A 12,959-nucleotide genomic window follows, 5' to 3' on the forward strand; every position below is an offset into this window, starting at 1 on the left:
ATTCAAGGGAGTGGGTAGAAGTATAAACTTATCAAAATTCCCACTCCTTAACCACTTACATAATCTTACATTCATAACTTAAATACGTACCAGTGACATATACAAATACATGCTTTTTTTTCTGAACAGTGACTGCAACACGGCTGGCTAAAAATAAAAAATACATACAGTAAAACACAAAACTGATCAGTTTTGTTGTGCGTTTCCTTGACTGATGAAGTCTTCTGGATGGAAGGTGAAACGTTTCAGCACAACAAAAACTGTCCAGATGACCTGACTGAAAAATGTTGGATTGTATACCTGGATTATTGAGCATGGACTTTGGTATTTTGGTAAACATTTCTGTTTTTTTGTTTTTATCTTTACATTTGTCGTTGAAAACGTCAAAAGAAGCAACGAATAAAAAGTCGAAGAAGAAGAAGAGAGTTCTGAAGATGAAACAACACAAGAAGTCCACGTTCAAATTAAAGACCATCCAGAAGCCTTCAAAGAAATCTTTAAGTTCTGCTGGAAAGTCCAAAAAGACCAAAGCTCCTAAAGTGAAGTCAGAACCAGCACCCAAACCCAAAGCTCACGTTCAGCACCAGGCCCAGCTCCGGTATGGACCAAAGATCCAGTCCAGTGGTTCTTCGTCGATCTCTGGTACCGCTCGTCAGAAGTCAAAGTCCAAGCGGACCACCTTACAGTACCAGAACCTGTCTCAGACTCGGACAAAATCAAAGACGAAGCTCAAGCTAAAGTCCAGGCAGACATTAGTCCAGAACCACAACATGTCCCGGTCCAGAACACCACGCCCCAAAGCTCAGTCCGGACCTCGGTCTTCGGTGTGGGACACATCGGTGCAGGCGGCCATCCGGGTCGGAGACTGGAAGCTGCTGACAGGAGATCCAGGACATGGAGACTGGGTCCCGGTGCAGGTACCAGCACGCTCCGGTAAATGTTCTGCTTTAAGTTCGTAACGAGCTGAAGTGACCCCGGGTTCTGTTCTGCAGGTTCTTCCCACCCTCCTGGGCCACTGGTGGAACCTGGAGCGCTCCGTGCCGTCACAGGACGAGTCCTCGGTCCCTCCAAAAACCGTCTGGCTCTTCAACATCACAGCCGACCCGTACGAGAGGCAGGACCTGGCGGACCAGCGGCCAGATGTGGTCCAGCAGCTGCTGGCCCGCCTCGCCTACTACAACCAAACAGCCGTGCCCGTTTACTTCCCGCCCAACGACCCGCGGGCCGATCCGAAACGGCACGCGGGAGCCTGGGTCCCCTGGGCCGACGAAGAGGAGGAGGAGGGAAACCATCCAGGAGCTGATAAGAAGGAGCGGAGCGGGAAGAGGAAGAGGAGGAAGAAGAAGAAGAAGAACTGTCGGCTGTGCAAACTGAAGTCCTTCTTCCTCAAACTGAACACGGGGATGATGTCGAACCGGATCTGAGGAGCCGGAGACGCCGAGGGGACAGTCGCCTTGAAGAGTCAGGATGGACTCGTTCTGAAGGAGTCCTCTCCGACTGCTGGAGACCAACGGAGGCTCAGAGTTCAACTACAGTTGTCCCTCCATTATCACGGGGGTTACGTCTCCCCCCCATGGGTGGAAAACCACCAAGTAGGAACTCCTATTTATTTTAGTACTTCTATATTTTTAGGTTTTATAAACTCTTCCCACACTCTTACAATGTTCTAATCTCTTAAACCGACGTCATTTTAACCTCATACTGCACAGTACTGCCAAGGTTTATACGAGTACTCACCAGCTCTGCAGAACACAGCAGCTCGGTTCCGGTCGGGCCCGGTTCTGGTTCGGCAGATGAAGCCCACCACCCCGTCCAGGTTGACGTGCACGTGGATAAATGAGCTTCAGGATTATTTGCAACTTTCCTGCCAGTTCCGTGAGCTTCATAGATCGATCATTTCCGACTTTGTTGCAAAACTTTCCCTCCAGAAAGCAGCAGCTGGAAGCACTGTTGCCTTCTGGGTAGCGTAGTTCTTTTGACTTGCGTTACAGTGTAGGCTTATTAAAAGAAAACTACAATATAGTTTTTTTCCCATTAACTTTTTATTCCGTACCGTCCCAATCACGTGAGTCATATTAAAGTTGACAATCGTGTGTCGTGAACAATCTTGCGTTGAAAAAACGCACAAGAAGAGTCTGCGACTGTCGAACCACGAAGTAACGAGGGACTACTGTAATACACGTTCTGCTGCCGTCGCACAAAGACTCAACCAGATGTTTAGCTTGAACCGCTTTTGAATTTCGGGGTCCATTTTACGTTTTTGTCTGTAAAACTGTATTCTTGGCGGTGCACATTTCTTTTGTTGCACACGTCATATCCACCTCGGCTCATTTAGCCCCGACCGCGACAGTCACCCCCAAACTCCGGTCCAAACTACCTGAGTAAACATTTGAAAGGAAGAGAAGCAGCTTTGGATCCATGTTTTATTGATCATGTGAGCATTAAAACGAACTCTCCAGCTGCAGGGAATGCGTCGCCTCCTCCAGGAGGAAGACCATCATTAATAATTAATCTGTGAATTGGACAATGTTAATTTTCTGCTCTGAAAGTTCTGATGGTCGAAATAATCTGCATTTCTTTTTTTAAGTTTGAGATGCGTTGAAGGTTCGACAAACGGCTCTTATCGCGTTTGTAACAATCTGTTAGCAGTTAATCCGTTAGCAGTTAATCCGTTAGCAGTAAATCCGTTAGCAGTTAATCCGTTAGCAGTTAATCCGTTAGCAGTAAATCCGTTAGCAGTAAATCCGTTAGCAGTAAATCCGTTAGCAGTTAATCTGTTAGCAGTTAATCTGTTAGCAGTTAATCTGTTAGCACTCAGTTTGTTGTGAGCTACTCTCAGCTACCACCACACCAAAGTTCAGCTCAGCGTCTTTTCAGCGGTTTGCTGTGAGGCTGAGCTGTGGCGGCCATCTTGAATGGTCTCTGATAACGAACAGAGTGCTCCGAGTTCAGCCCACTGGTTCAGGAGATATTTTGCTAACACTATAGACAAACCAGCGTAATGGCCCGGCCTTTAGCAGCTGGTGATAATTTGTATTTGGGGAAAAAACTTCAAACACGTTTTGTGTCGATTCTGGTGGTTTAAATTTAAATCGTCCGACTTGTTTTAGTGCAGAAACATTTTGAAAAGTTCAAAAATTTGACTTTTAAAGAAATTTAAGGACGATTAAAGTTGACGTTTTAACGGCGATGGTGGTTTCCTGCTCGTCAAGTCTAACTGCGCCTCCTGGAAGCGTCGAGTGTTTACAGAACATCAGAAGCTTCTCTGGAGCCAGATGTTTGTGCCCTCCGTCAGAAGACACCAAACCTCCAAATATTTCTCTATTTGCTCAAAAGCTAAAAAAAAAAAAAAAAGGCTGCAGCTGTTGGAGCTCCTGAAGAACTAATGTTTGGATTTTTCCTCCCTGAGCAAATAATCCTGAAGGAATAAGAGTCGCTTCTTTCATGCTCCCCTGCAGAAAAACAGGAATATTTAAGTAATTTATTCATTCTAAATAAACTTTCCTCTTTAAAATAACCAGTTCTCAGATTATTTTTTCACCAGTTCAGTGAGAAATAAATAAATGTGAATAAAGTTTTGTGTTTTTGTTGTTAAAGTTTGACAATTTCTGTTCTGAATCAAAGCGTTTAAAGCCGATATGAACACGTGCGTGCACGATTATGGTTTATAAACGTCAAATATTAAAAGATCCAAAATTGAATTTTAAACGAAATCTGCATAAAATAATTTATCCACTAGGTGGCGCCAGAGATAATACATTAAGCAGGGTATTCCTACTTTGTTTAATCCCAAATTAAAGCCTGGATCATGTAACCCAGAGGGATTAATTGCGCATTTCTGAGCCAAGGGAGCACTAAATCTAAAATGTCCTAAAAAATAAAAATATATATTTTACTTTGTGTTAAAGGTTCCATCTCCGGGGCAGCACGGTGGTGAAGTTGGAGCTGCTGCCGCTCAGCGAGCAGTTTGCCCTGGTTCAAATCCCAGCCCGGGATCTTTCTGGGTGGAGTTTGCATGTTCTCTCCGTGCACGTGTGGGTTCCCTCACACAGAACAACAACATGCACATTAGGCGGACTGGTAAAGGGAACGGCGTCTTGCACCTTCAAATATACAAACAATTTCTCCAGATGGGAATTAAACTAAAATTAGCGGGGAATTTTAGATTTTATAAAAGATTTAAATTTAAAACGCACCTCAACGTAGACCTAACTTACATAGGTGCTTACATGTGAATCTTTACTAGAGTATCACCAAGTACAAAGTATACACAAATTGTTTGTTAGCAAAATAAACCACTCGGTAAACGATCACTGAATCTGCACTGATCAACATTTGTTGTTGATCCGATTCACAATGGTCCCACACCAATTTGACCAAACGGATCCGGTGCACTTTACAAATACCGTGGTAATAATTTGATGGTAGTAGCTGAGAGTCCTTCACAACACCTCCTCCAAGCACCGACAGACTTCACTTCACTTGGATCTAAAAATTCAATCAAAACGACAAAAAAAAAATCATTCGTCCAGAAAATGTTAAAAAGTCAAAGACGGGGTTTGTCGTGTAGACTATACAGTAACTTATTTCTCATCAAGTTTTCTTATTTCCAGTTAATCTGAAGCATCGGCGATGAACCAGTCGACATGAAAACCATCTCGAGCTCACGGCGTTTGTATCGTTTGCTCCTCTTCCTCACGCCAGAACCCCGAGTGACAGAAACAACAACACAGCTCAAAACGTAATGCCCTGGATTTTTATTTCATTTTGTGACAATTCAGAGGATTCTTTTTATTTTTTTCTCGTGTGGTGGCAGGGTCTACAAAAACAAAACAAAGTCATGAATCAAACTGGGCCGTCGGAACGGGCACTGGGTTTGTGGTACGGACAAAGAGAAACTACAAGTAGCCTTGTTCAGTACCAAACTCTTCACAGAAGAGAGCTCATTTTTTTAGGTTTTTTATTTTTCCCAAATGAAGGCACCCGATAACATGTGGTTCATGGCCTTTCAGCCTTCAGGAGTTTTTTGATTTTTTTTTTTTTTAGTAGAGAAAAACTTTTTTTTAATGTCATACACGTTTTCTTTATTATATAGAAGCTGGAATGATATACGGTCAGTTACTGCATTTTTTTTTCACTCCCTTATAGTTTATTTTTTCAGAGGAACAAGTAACAAAAGAATGAAGTCTTTCATGAGCAAGTGGGGGCGATACAAAAATATTTATTTTAAAAAATGACTGGGAGAAAACGGAGGAAAACGAGGGCATCTGGCGTAAAAGCAGAGACGCCGAAAAACTATAAAAGCAGCATCAATCGATAAAATAAAATTAGTGCTTAGACACGAAGCAGCAGTGTCTTCTGGGAAAGCTTCATCCGTTGTTTTGTTACTCGTCTCAAGAATATTACGAATGGAAGAGCTTCGTGGAGATGAACCTGCCGACGAACTCGAGCCCGAAACGATCCACTGCCCTGCGTCTGGATCCGGTTCTACGGAAACGGGTCGACGTCGAAGGGCGTCGACGTCGTCGTTAAAAATAAAGAAGGTAAACGGACGAGCGAACTGCGACGCGGGGGAACCTGTGAGCGGCACGGTGTTTTAAAAATCTAAGAAAATGGACGTGGATGGTGGGAGAAAATCAAAGTTTTTGTAAACACGGCACAATAAATAGATCCAACAGCAGGTTCTGCACCATGCACGTGATGAGACGGTTTCTGTGGAACGACCTCCACTCGCTCCTGCACCAGCTGCGGTTTGTCGTTTTCTCTTTTGAGTATTTTTTCTTTATATTTCAAGTGCAAAACATCACAAATGAACAATTCTGTATTCAAGTAATGTTATATACAAGAAGAGGGCCGAGGGGGATATTACAAATATGCAGTACTGTACATATAATTGCCATATTAAGAATTTACAGACGATCTCTTATTAACAGTAACAAACAAGGAAATTTTTGGGGGGGGGGGGGGGGGGAAGAATTTTTTTGTACGAGACGAGCATTGCAATTAAGTCCCAAAACAGTTGCCATGGAAACCCAACCTTGCCGTGCTCATTCAGCCACCGCTTGCATTCACGACTAACAAATGATGCATAGCACCTAAAAAATAAAAAAAGCAACAACGATGAGTCACGTCGTCTCCGAGCCGAGCAGCGGGGGCTACGTGACCTCCATGGCCACTGTGTTCTCTGACAGACTGTTCAGTGCTGGCTTGTCTTGTTCGTGGTTCTCCCTGTGGAGCAAAAACAGAACCACGGTGAGAATCAGGGTCTTTAAATCTGTTTAGTTGATCTGAAGCGACTGTGGTAAAGACAAAGTAAACATGTCCCTTAGCTTTTACACAACTTTATTTAACTGAGTTTTAACCTTGGAGGCAGATCGTTTAGTTTTCTGGTTCAACTTCATTTTTATTTTTCCTGCTCCGTCAGAACATTTAGTGAAAACACTAAAAGTTAAATCTGGTTCTCCATGTTTCTCTAAGTCCGCAGAGTCCCTCACCTGGGCACCATGTCCAGAGGAGACGCCGAGGCCGTGGCGACCTTGGGCTTCTGACAGTTGGCGGTGGCGGCGTGGGCGAGCTTTAAGGCGGATGTCGACATGGTGGTGCCCAGCGTCCGGGGAGCGTGGATGCGCTTCCCAGGGGGGATTCCCAGACGGAGGCTGTTGTTTCCCAACAGGACCTGAGTGGAGGTGGCGTTAGTGGCGTTGGCGGGGTGGGCGGTGCCGTTGTTGTTACTGGTGGCGGAGCAGAGGGTGGTGGAGCAGGGGTGCAGCAAGGCGGACGTCGGGATCGCGGTTTGAGGAGCCGGGGCGGCGGGGGACGGGGACGCTGTGCTCGAGAGCGGCAAGCTCTTGTAGACACCTGAAGAGTTAAGGGGGGGTGGCGAGGGGAGGGACAGGGGGGGACAGCAGGTGTAAAAGGGGGAGGGGTTTGAGAGGCAGCATTTAAAAAGTAGAACTGTCGGAGCTTTGTTAGTAAAATAACATGTGTTCAGGTAAAATGTTTAAAGCAGCTTTTAAAACATTTCCCAACAACCATAAAATTATTTAGAATAAAATCTGAAACTGTAAAAATATTCAACATGTATCAAACGCAGGACCTTCCATGACGGCTTCTTTCCACCAGGGTCAAAGAAAATATATTTTAGAACAATAATACCACGACATCACCGTACTTTGGTTGTTATAACTCGGGGGCAGACCTGTTGCTTCAGTTTACGAATAAATGAAAGTGTTCAGTGCGTTTGATGCTTTTTAAAGCGTGTTCCAACAGTTTGACGCTCGTAGTTTAAACTCCAGGAGTTTCTGAGTTTTAGGTCTCGGGGCTGATGATGACGATGATGATGATGATGACGGGCTGAGGTTTGGCAGCGCTCCAAGAGCTGAACCTTTCTCAAAAAAACTCATGGCAGGTAAACATTTTAAAGGTCTTTTTATCCCCTGGGCCAATCTTACAAAACTGATGGAGCAAATCAAACATGAGCGTCTGGAGCGTGGTCGCACCTGAGGAGAGGACGCCATTGACTCCGCCTCCCAGGGCCAGCTCGTCCTTGGTTTTCAGAGCCAGCAGTTGTTCGGCGGCGATGAGGGCCGAGGCGGCAAACTGAGCGCTGGTCTGGTCCAACGTTTTCGCCAGGCTCTGTTGGCAGAGGAGCGGGGTGTTTACATAAAAAACAACACGTAATCCCAGCAGCCAATCAGAGAGCGGCAGGAGGCGGAGACTGACCTGCGAGCTGTTGGCAGGTCTCTTGGCTCGTTGCTGCTGGATCTGCTCCAGCTGCTGTTTGTGCATCAAGGCCAGCTGTTCCTGATGCTGCTGGTACTGATCTGCTGTGAAAGCTGACACACACAGTCCCGTCACAAATCTGGCAACAACATCTACCGTAATTGCTGGTGTACAAGCCGCTACTTTTTTCCTCGCACACTTTATATGCAGGAGCGTCTTAATTTATGTTTTATTTTTCATAATTCTCATAAGTTATGTTTTTATATTTTATTTTGACAGACTTCCTGCCGTCTCTCGGTAACTTCCTGCAGCTAACTAACATTTTCCTTTGATAGAGCTGGGCGCTCGTGGCTCCAGCACCCCGCCCTTCTTGGGCGTTTGTGACAGAGTGAATGTATCCACATGTACGACTCTTGCTCAGGGTTTCAAATTCTCTACCGTAACTCCACCCACTCTCATCATGTGACCAGAAATCTAACCAGAATGACCAATGAGGTTCTTTTGAGGATCACCCCCCAAGATAGACATCCATTAATTTCTTCAGATTGTTCCCGTGTCGTTCCCGTATTTTGCGCTTCGTGTACAGACCTGTTCACTCGTTCAGCGATAATGGAAAACGCACGGAGAGTTTCTTACGACGCAGCTTTCATGTTAAAAGCGATCGGCTGTCGAAGGAGGAAACGGAGTTGCCGCTCATACGCTCTGCATCAACACGTCGATGGTCGGGCATTGGAGACACAAAGCAGTCATGTCTGGTACAGGTTTTAATTTAAAAAATTAAAAAATTCTTCCTGTGTACATTAAATATGCGTTTAAATACCAGGATCTCATTTTAAACTCTCATCCGAACACAGAGAATTGAACAACAATGGAGAACAGCGAGGGGTTCTTCCACCATCCCCTTTCTGTCATGAGAGCTCAGCGAGCGCCGGAGAATTTGTCAAATGTATTTTTAAAGCAGTTGGTCAGTCAAGACTGATGCACAAATAAAAGTTTTTAAAAATCTGTGTACGGTAAATGTGTTTAAATACGAATATCTCATTTAAGCTTAAACGGGGGGCATTGAACGGAGCGGAGGAGACGAGGGGCCGTTCCTCCTGCTCACATGAGCAGGGCTGAGGAGAAATCACATCAACTTTATTTAGAAAGTACATTTAAAAACAGCTGTTACCAAAAGTGTTTAACAATAAAAATCAATGGTATTCAATTACTAAATATTTACCGTATTTTACTGGTACCATTTGACTTCTGGTCACATGACCTCGATAAGACTTCTGGGTAATATTTACAGTATATAATGTTGAAATAATTTCGGTTACGTAGGTGCTTGGCACCGTTCTGACAAGTGATTATGCTTAGATAGTTATTGTGTTCATTTTGAAGGTATAATGGTTGTAACCATGAGTCAGACAGCAAAGCTTCATGAAGACTTATGATCATGCAGCCTGGAGGCCGATTCTTTACGACAACAAGCTGCACACGGCTGGAGACGCTGGGCACAGATCCCGACGATGCGTGGTGGATGCCCACGGCTAAATAAACGGAGCGTCTTATTTATGTTCAAAATTATGACTTCGCTTATATTTAATATGTGCGGCTTAGAGACTGATGCGTTCTGTAGTCCGAGAATTATGGTGATTATATAAAACAGATAAATTAGTGCAGTCTATGAAAAGAGAATTTAACTAATAAAACTAAGACGCATCTGAAACGTCCCTTCAGGCAGTTTCAGACACAAATCGGGCTCTGAACCCACAACAGTATTTTAGTGTTCTCCAACTTAAACCATTAGAAGTTTTACTGATTCACTGCACGCAACAAGTCAGAACCAAGAGTAGAGGATTGACTGCAGGGTCCACTGTTGCCACATTCAGCAGCTCAGACTTTTCAGGGGTTTTCCTTTCAAATGGCAACAAGACTCCTTCTGAACAAAGTCACTCTTCAGGCGCATCTCACGGAGCAGTGACTGATGGGAAAAAACTTTCAGCCGTGTTCTCACTGAACGACCCATCAGGCTGTGGGTCCGTGTTCTTGGCAGTTTGTGTGCAGGACTTATTAAACTTAACTCTGGCTTGGAGTTTATAATTTATTCTGCTGCAGAACATTTTTGAAACAAACAAAAAAAAGTAGAGAATGAGACACTCCAGGGACTCCGTCATGAACTACTCAAAGCCCAGCGAGACACCACCTTTACTGCAGGTTGGACCAGAACAGACACGGCCGAGGGTTTAGGGGCGGATGATTAAAGAAGCGGGTGAACAGAGGACAGATGAAAATAAGACGCTAAGTTTCAAACAACCCTAAATGTCACCAGAGTGCTCACGTGTGCCATAAACGGAACGAGACAAACAGAAACTGATAAATGATCCAAGTCTGCAAGTAAAACCGACGTCGTTACTAAACCAAGACGTCGGCATCATTAGCTCGTCCAACATGCCTCATTTTATAACCCATTAATAAAGTTTTGACAAAAAAACACCAAAATTATAATCTACAAATCACTTAAAAACATTTTCACTGTAACATCATTCTTAATTTAAGTCTTCATGATAAAAAAAAGCTTTTCATGAAATAAGTAAATGAAACACTAAACTTTACTTTGATCTAACTTTCTTAAATTCCTAAACTTTTTCACCGTAAAAAGAGCCACATATATAACTAATTTAATCACGTTCAAAATATTTGTTACCTTTTAAATATTTACTTGAAGAAAAATAGAACATTTACTGTATTTTTGGTTAAAATGTTTGTCCACGCTTGGACAAGACTCAACTTTTTTAGACTGAAGCTAAACTCACATATGAACATTTTTTTTGTAATAGAAGAAATTTATGAGAAGTACTAAATAAATAATTACCATATTTTTCACCGTTTAAGTTGCACCTTTTTGCATAAATTTCATATTTCAAATTCATACGGCGGTGTGACGTGTACGGCGGCAAGTACTTCACGTAAAAAAACTAAACTTGAGCATCCTCCTTGTTGTTCACGTCTGATTTTCACCTCGAGAACAAACATTATCTCAAGTCTTTAGACTTTTTACTGCCTAAAAAAATATATTTTCAAATTTTATGTTAAGCAGCTTTTTGCCTCACTGCGTTATTTTATGGTCTTTGTGTACAAATAACTTTATTTCAAAGCTCTAACTTTGTCTCAAAGTTAAATAATAACCTCTGGAAACATTCATAATTCATCCTTATTTATAAAAATCTATTTTTCTCACAGCAGATTAAAAACCGTGACTAGTGTCTCAAAAAAATAAAAAAAATAACTTTAGTTCATTAAATTAGTGTTTTCATCGTTGTGCCGTTTCAAAAATAAGATTAATCATTTCAGAAGAAATCAATAAGCAAACTTTTTCATGCATTAGAAAACGAGGTTTGTGACGAGGCTGAGGCGAACAGAACCACCCGGGACCGGAGGCATTTAGTCCGTATGCAGCGCCGCGCCGACAGACCCAGCTCATTCCATGAATGTATTTATCAAACCCAGCTTTAATTGACGCCTCAGGGACCGGGCTGGGTGGGGGAGGTGAGACTTTGCAACAGAAAATAAAACTTTCACAACGCGAACGAGTTCTGGTGAGGTTAATAAAAACACCCCGTCTAGAAAAGAAAAGTTTTAAACAAACCACATCAGCTTCATTCTGACCAAGTTACCACCATTTGTGTGTTGGCAAAAGTTGCTCAACGTGAATTGGGTTAAAATGATTCGTGTTGTTTAAAGGCAGTTTAATCACTTACCAGCAGAGGGTGTGGGGACAGGCCTCGCCGGGCGCTGCCGCCCCATCGACTGTCCCCCGGCTGAGGCGGAGAGCGGGCGCTTCACGCCACGACTGATCCTCCTGAACAGAGGGTGGGCGTTGTCCAGCTCGTGTAGTGGTAGTGTCCGTGGTCTGAAGTGCCTCCATCGGCACGACTTTATATTCAACAGTATCTGACTGAGGTCCGTGGAGGAGGGAGAGGACGGGGGGTCAGAGGGGGGACTTCTGTTCGAGGTATTTGTTTCTGAGGTACCGGCGAACCTGTCGGAGGCCAGTGAGCGTGAAGTAGCTGAAGGAGGAGGAGAAGCGGACAGCGGAAGGTCGACCGTCTCTGGATCCAGTCCGCCCAACACGTCGTGGTCCGTGTGCGCCCGGTCCAGTAACACCCTGCAAACACAGCACCGTAAGATTCAGTGACACGTTCTCGTCTTAAGTCCTGAGAAACAAATGAGCCGTTGACAGACCTGCCGCCTCGGCCCACGCGTCGCCGAGCCATGCCCAGGCATCGGCGTGGCACAGTGAGCGTGGTGAGACTGTAGCGAAAACGATCTCCTGTCAATCCGCCCTCCCGGGGGCCGCACCACGGCCAACTCCCCAGCAGATCCTGGCGAGCCTGTGGACAGACAGAACACCATCCTCATCCTTGTGAAACAACGACCGCTGAAAAGATCGACAACGATCATTTGAGTCAGTGAAGGCCTCAAACTCGAGCTTAGTCCTGCGTCAGACTTGTTAAAGCTACAACCACAAAGCTTGTCAGCAGTTACAACCTTTCACTGCGATGGGGCATTGCTCTCTCGAACTCGCCCCTATAATCAAATTTTATTACAACGCAACAGGTTTTGTCATAAACCGAGCGAGTCGAGAGTTACTGCTTACAGCGAAGTACTGGCAGCCCGCCTTCCTGCGAAAGGCGTAGGCACCATCTGGGTCGTTTTCCTCCTCTGCTTCCGAAGAGCCCGAGTGCAGCTGCAGACAGGAGAGGTCAAAGGTCAGTAAGTTCAGTCAGAGAGGAAAATGTATAACTGCCGTCTGGTTCTGGAACCCTGAATGGACATATCAGGACACTGAGCTGAGGACATTTATTTCCTCTAAAATCACAACTCTGGTAGAAGTTTGGAGAAAAGTTTAGCGTCTGCAGTGCAGCAAATTTCTGCTTTGTTGCTTTAGATTAAAGCCGACAGGACAATAAATCATCATCTTCTGAGACATGTCAAGCAACAAGTACCCTGGGAAATAATCTGCAGCATCACACTGCCTCAGTCTCATCACACAGTATAATTGTACACAAAGTGATGATACTACAGCTTAAAGATTTACAACTAAATATAACAAATGAGTTGACATGGTAAAAAAAAGCAGCTCTGCGTTGATGAGATGAGGCGCCTTAGGGACGTGAAAATAAAGTGATTTGTATGAATGTGCAGATTGAGGGTGAATAGTTTTGTGTTTGAGCTGCTCGAGCATCTTTAAT

At 44.2% G+C, this 12,959-nt stretch overlaps 2 protein-coding genes across 10 annotated transcripts in view; one reads left to right on the forward strand and one right to left on the reverse strand.

The window, feature by feature from the left end:
• The window catches only part of LOC119414807 (arylsulfatase I), an 11,225-nt gene extending 9,801 nt beyond the window's left edge, over nucleotides 1–1,424 (forward strand). For 2 of the 9 annotated variants that reach the window (XM_037681925.1, XM_037681928.1), the window contains 2 exons: nucleotides 807–917; nucleotides 993–1,424. In XM_037681925.1, the coding sequence (XP_037537853.1) occupies nucleotides 807–917; nucleotides 993–1,424 (543 nt within the window). Of the gene's footprint in view, nucleotides 1–220; nucleotides 236–407; nucleotides 918–992 lie in introns of all 9 variants that reach the window. The other 7 variants (XM_037681929.1, XM_037681930.1, XM_037681920.1 and 4 more) reach the window with 7 other exon arrangements.
• Nucleotides 1,425–5,958: 4,534 nt separating this feature from the next.
• Nucleotides 5,959–12,959, reverse strand: part of LOC119415248 (enhancer of polycomb homolog 1) — a 30,360-nt gene continuing 23,359 nt past the window's right edge. Inside the window, exons 8-14 of the mRNA XM_037682417.1 lie at nucleotides 12,365–12,454; nucleotides 11,950–12,098; nucleotides 11,466–11,872; nucleotides 7,723–7,835; nucleotides 7,500–7,635; nucleotides 6,495–6,858; nucleotides 5,959–6,228 (exon numbers count right to left, since the gene is read on the reverse strand). Coding sequence (XP_037538345.1) covers nucleotides 6,156–6,228; nucleotides 6,495–6,858; nucleotides 7,500–7,635; nucleotides 7,723–7,835; nucleotides 11,466–11,872; nucleotides 11,950–12,098; nucleotides 12,365–12,454 — 1,332 coding nt within the window. The 3' untranslated portion in view covers nucleotides 5,959–6,155. The remainder of the gene's footprint in view (nucleotides 6,229–6,494; nucleotides 6,859–7,499; nucleotides 7,636–7,722; nucleotides 7,836–11,465; nucleotides 11,873–11,949; nucleotides 12,099–12,364; nucleotides 12,455–12,959) is intronic.

Source organism: Nematolebias whitei, chromosome 9, assembly GCF_014905685.2.
Source record: "Nematolebias whitei isolate Nwh7 chromosome 9, NemWhi1, whole genome shotgun sequence".
Lineage (NCBI taxonomy): Eukaryota > Metazoa > Chordata > Actinopteri > Cyprinodontiformes > Rivulidae > Nematolebias > Nematolebias whitei.